The 6,000-nt window shown below is 41.2% G+C and overlaps 1 protein-coding gene across 1 annotated transcript in view; it reads left to right on the forward strand.

Annotated features, from left to right (window-relative positions):
* Nucleotides 1-4,667, forward strand: part of LOC144827878 (uncharacterized) — a 256,770-nt gene extending 252,103 nt beyond the window's left edge. Inside the window, 2 exon segments of the mRNA XM_078686043.1 lie at nucleotides 2,229-3,486; nucleotides 3,488-4,667. Of these exon segments, the coding sequence (XP_078542169.1) occupies nucleotides 2,229-3,486; nucleotides 3,488-4,010 (1,781 nt within the window). The 3' untranslated portion in view covers nucleotides 4,011-4,667.
* Nucleotides 4,668-6,000: the final 1,333 nt, after the last annotated feature.

A 6,000-nucleotide genomic window follows, 5' to 3' on the forward strand; every position in this document is an offset into this window, starting at 1 on the left:
AAGTGCCAAATGTGGCTAATGTAATGACGCACAGAATGGAGGATCGAAATTCCTACTCTCCTTTTAATTGCTTTTTAAACTGTTGTGAATCTCTGTTGGTAAAATGTGTGTGTCAGAGGATTGAATAAGCAACACAACAAGGAAGCAAAAAGGCACTTTTTAGACTGTTCAAAACTAATAAAGCCAGAATTGGATCACCTTTGACACTCTTGAACCATAATAATAACCATAGGTTTTTCCTGGAACACATAAAGTGGCAATTTGGATGGAGCCTGGTGCAGTTCCCTCCAGGGTAAAACAAAGTTTAAATCACGTTCTGTTTATGAAAATGTTCTCTCTCATGGCTCCCAGAGCAACTAGGCTACTCCTTCTACAGAAAGGTAGCAGCAGTGACTTGAATAATGATATTCACGAAAGGCATTAAAGCAGTATATTGCAACGAAAGTAGGAGTTTCTTTCCTGCTGTGGGTCGGACCTCTTGTGCTATCCTCTTTGTATTGGAAACTTTACATTGAGGTTGTTTTTCTTATATTTTAGAAGTCTCATGTGGCCCACCTGGAGCAAGGGTCAACTAGTTAATCGAGGAAAATCCCCATTTAATAGTGGTCCAGTGGAGTATTTCTATCAGTGAAGTTGGGTTAGCTTCTCCAGTATTTAAAGTGGTAGAAAATTGGGATGCCAATTATTCTGATTATCAGTCCTTTGAGGTGTGTGTTTTTCCCAAACAAGTGTGTCCTTGTGCTAGCAACTATGCAGTATTAAAAGAAGCTCTTGTTTGAGGAATAAAAAGGATTCAGGTGTTTCATAGCGTTTACTGGGATGAAGTCCTTATGGGAGACTGAAGGTGAAAGACCATAAGTGAGACCGCTGCCATTGGCTCAGATTGTAATAGCATGTTCGAAGGTGAGGCTCGTCTTGCATAATCATCCAGGATTACAGGAGGAGAAACGTATGTCTGGGTTTTTAAAATGTTTTTTTTTGGAATGGAATATTCTCACATAGCTCCTCTGGTGGCGTAGGAGAGGACTGACTTGCTTTAGTATATTGTAATGTGGGAGTGATATGAGAAAGCTCCTTTGATGTATTTGAAGCACTGCTAATGTGCTCAGAAAATTAATCAAATATTCATTGCTTTATGGAATGGTAGTTCATAAAGTCAACCAGAGCATTTACACAGCATGCCATCCTTCAAACTGTGCTTCCAATTGACTGCTGTTTGGGGTCTCAATGAATGGAGGAACCTTCACAGGGTCAACTGGTCCTTAAAGTCACTTGTCAAGTTAGGTGAGATTACTGGTGCTGGACTTGACCTGGAAACCAATTAAGTGTCATGTTCAAGGGGCTCCAGACTTCAAGAGGCTGTACCTCGAAACTGGGCTGTTGTGATCAGGATTGGCAGCAGTGTCCACCTAACCTGCAAATTCAGCAGTTGAAACTAGGACACTGTATTGTCTTTTAAGGCTCTAACTTTGACTTCAAACCTCAGCATATCTTCTGCAGTATTCCTCTGTCAATGCCTCTCTTGTCTTCACAGTAACTCCTTCCTCATCCCTCTTTTCAATCTTTAAGCAACCTGGCTGTGACAACCTCACTGACGTTTGTTTCTCAATCACAGAACCAAAGGAGCTGATGAACAGACCAGCATTTCCCCTGCACCAAAAAAGTCCGGAGCAGCATCACCAGAAGAAAAAATTGTATCAGAGTGAAGAGTCTGTGAAAACATCTACATGGAAGCTTGCGATGTATACACACTCTACAAAACGTTCTGGGGTAAAACATTGAACTAGCTTGAGCAAGAACTTCATACAGAGCTGATCTTTGTGGACAGTGTGAAGCTCCATACCATGAATAATTATCAGTCTACGGAGTGAGAAATGTTTACTTAGAGCTTTTATCTATATGTGCCACAGAGTTTGTGTTCTGGCGATAAACCATATTTGTGTACTCTTGAGAAAACATACCATTGTAAGGAGGATTGAAAGAGCTTCACTCACCAAAGAAATCATGTGAATTACCAGAGAATGCGTATTCAGAGACATAGCAGTGTACATAACCTGAGAAAAGCTGCACTACTGGCTCTTTGCTGCACAGGCATCAAAATGTTTGTTCTGAGGATATGTCCTATCAGTGTATGGAATGAGAAACCTTACCAATGAAACACTTTGCTGTGAAGAGCACACTGTTACATCAGAGAATACATACTGGTGAGAAACCCTATCTGTACTAAATGTGGACAGGCTTCAGTCGTAAGATAAATATGTTAAGTCCCCAAAGCATCCTCACTGATGAGAAACCCTGTTGGTGCACAGAATGTGGGGAACACTTCACTCAGAGGAGCACACTAATCATACATCAGAGAATCCCTACTAGTGAGAACCCCTGCAAATACACTGAATGTGGAAAAAGCTTCAATGAGCAGCAAAGTCTGGCGAATCATCAGAAAATCCATACTAGTGAGAGACCCTTTCAATGTACAGAATGTGGAAGTAGCTTCATGCAGACAAGTGCACTGCTTGTACATCAGAGAATCCATACTGGTGATAAACCCTACCACTGTGCAGAATGTGACAACAGTTTCAGTACAAAGTACAGCCTTGTGCAGCATCAGAGAATCCATACTGGTGAGAAACCCTACCACTGTTCAGAATGTGACAATAGTTTCAGTACAAAGTACAGCCTTGTGCAGCATCAGAGAATCCATACTGGTGAGAAACCCTACCACTGTGCAGAATGTGACAACAGTTTCAGTACAAAGTGCAGCCTTGTGCAGCATCAGAAAATCCATACTGGTGAGAAACCCTATCAGTGTACAGAATGTGGGAAAAAGTTCCCTCAGAAGGGAAGGCTTTTGGTACATCAGAGAATCCATACAGAAGAGAATCCTTATCATTGTACAGAATGTGGGAAAAGCTTCAGTGTCCAGTGGCACTTGGTGCGGCATCAGAGAATCCATACTGGTGAGAAACCCTACCACTGTGCAGAATGTGACAACAGTTTCAGTACAAAGTGTAACCTCGTGCGGCATCAGAGAATCCATACTGGTGAGAAACCCTACCACTGTGCAGAATGTGACAAAAGTTTCAGTGCAAAGAACAACCTCGTGCAGCATCAGAGAATCCATACTGGTGAGAAACCCTATCAGTGTACAGAATGTAGGAAAAAGTTCCCTCAGAAGGGAAGGCTTTTGGTACATCAGAGAATCCATACAGGAGAGAATCCTTATCATTGTACAGAATGTGGGAAAAGCTTCAGTGTCCAGTGCAACTTGGTGCGGCATCAGAGAATCCATAGTGGTGAGAAACCCTTTCAGTGTACAGAATGTAGGAGAAGCTTCACTCAAGCAAGTGCACTGCTTGTACATCAGAGAATCCATACTGGTGAGAAACCCTATCATTGTTCAGAATGTGGGAAGAGCTTTACTGAGAAGAAAAATCTTTTGCTACATCAGAGAATCCACACTGGTGAGAAACCCTATCAGTATACAGAATGGGAAAAGATTCATTATGAAATACATCCTGCATCAACATCAGAGAAGCCATACTGGTGAGAAACCCTACAACTGTGCTGAATGTGGAAAAAGCTTCAGTAGGATGCGTGGGCTGGTGAATCATCAGAGAATCCATACTGGTGAAAAACACTTTCAATGTACAGAATGTGGGAAAAAGTTCATTTAGAAGGAAATGCGTTTCATACATCAGAGAATCCATACTGGTGAGAAACCCTACGACTGTTCTGAATGTGATAAAAGCTTCAGTGTAAAGGGCAACCTCGTGCAGCATCAGAGAATCCATACTGGTGAGAAACCCTATCAATATACCAAATGTGGGAAAAGATTCATTTTGAAGTACAGCCTGCATCAGCATCAGAGAAGACATACTGGTGAGAAGCCCTACCACTGTACTGAATGTGGGAAAAGCTTCATTATGAAATCCAGCTTGGTGCGATATCAGAGAATGCATACTGGTGAGAAACCCTGCCACTGTGCTGAAGTGATAAAAGGTTCAGGTTGAAGGGCAACCTGGTGCAGCATCAGCAAATTCATACTGGTGAGAATCCTTATCCATGTATAGAATGTGAGAAAAGCTTCACTCAGCAGCGAGGGCCTTTGCTACATCAGAGAGTCCATACTGGTGAGAAACCCTACCACTGTACAGAATGTAGAAAAAGCTTCACTCGAAAGAGCACACTGTTGGGTCGTCAGAAAATTCATACCGCTGAAAATTCTTTTCAGTGTGCAGACTGAGGGGCAAAAGATTTGTTAACACATACAATTTGTCGGTACATCAGAGAATCCATATTGGTGAGAAACCATATCCAGGTACAGAAGGCGAGGAAAGCTTCACTCATAAGAGAAGGCTTTTGGTGCATCAGAGAATCCATACTGGTAAAAACCCTATGACGGTGCAGGATGTGGAAGCAGATTTATTGAGAAGGGAGAACTTGTGAAGCATCAGAGTTCATACTAGTGAAAAAAATAAAATGTGAGTAAAGCTTTGTTATGAAGAGAGGGCTGTTGGCCATACTGATGAGTAACTCTATTGGTGCACCGAATGTGCAAAATGATTCAGTGAAAAGCAGAGATTAGTGAATCATCGAGTATTTATACTGGTGAGAAACCTTGTCATTGTAGTTAATGTGGGAAAAGAATAAAGATTTAATAATACTCACTATTTGTTGTTACATCATAGAGACTAGAATGGTGAAAAACCCTACAACTGTACTGAATGTGGAAAAAGATTCATTTCATACGGAACATTAGTGAAGCATAAGAAATTCCATAATGGTGAGAAACACTATCCGTGTACTGAATGTGGAAAAGGCCTAATTCATAAATCCGGTTTCTTAAAATATCAAAAAATCCATACTGGTGAGAAACACTATCAGTGACCTGAATGTAGGGAAAGCTTTGCTGCAAAGAGAACACCGTTGAGATATCACAGAACCCATCCTGGTGATAAACCTTTACAGTGTACAGAATGCTGTAAAAGATTCTTACAATGTGTTGGTACACCAAAGAATCCACACTAGTGAGACATCTTATGAGTGCACAGAATGTGGGGATGCTTTTCTCTGAACAGTACACTACTGAGCCATTAAATAATCCATTCATGGGACAAACTATATAAATACACAAAATGCGGGTAAAGCTTTAATCAAAGCACAAGTCTTTTCCAGCATTGGAGGATGCATAATTAGTCAAGGCAGATGTAGTGTGGGAAATGTGAGGAAAAATCCACACTGCTGAGAAACCCTGTTTGGGCATATAATTTGTGGAAAAAGTCACTCAAGCGAGCAAAATGTTCATACATCTGATAATCCATACTGGTGAGTAACCCTTCCACTGCACAGAATGTGGAAAAAGCTTTAGTGAGAAGTGCAATCCTAGGGATTTTAAAGAAAAACTTTCCAAACTGAATTAACATCAGAGATTCAGCGATGATAGTCTATGGTATTCCCTCACTGCCATCGGTGCACCTGAAATAATGGACTACGAGGTGCCCCTGACAATCAGAGGGGCATAATTTGCTACACCCGACAAGCGGCAACCGCCCCCTCCCCTCCATGACCGGTATGTGATAAGGTGTGACCGGTGCATGTTTGGCTTGACCGATTTTAATTGTGATATAATTGTTGCCACATATCACGAGTGGTTTGCGCTAAATACACGATATTTCCATTGTACACATTCCTTGTAAAAAGTTTAAATCCATACAATTACAATGTCTCTAGGTTATGTTTTTTCTAAAAAATAACATGTGAGAATTACGGTGCCACTTTGTAACATCGATATCACCAGCAGCATCACTTAACGTTTCAATGTTCTATGTACATGCTGGTTATTCCTTCTAAATCTAAAAGATGTGGAATCGTAAAGGTTTTCTAAAATATGGAACCAACACCACGTTTTAGCCTTCTCCCTCAATTAAGAGATATGACATGCCAAAACACACGTAGGCCACGTAGCCTTCCCAGTTAAATAGGGCCGAGCTGCGCAGCACT

Source organism: Lissotriton helveticus, chromosome 4_1, assembly GCF_964261635.1.
Source record: "Lissotriton helveticus chromosome 4_1, aLisHel1.1, whole genome shotgun sequence".
Classification (NCBI taxonomy): domain Eukaryota; kingdom Metazoa; phylum Chordata; class Amphibia; order Caudata; family Salamandridae; genus Lissotriton; species Lissotriton helveticus.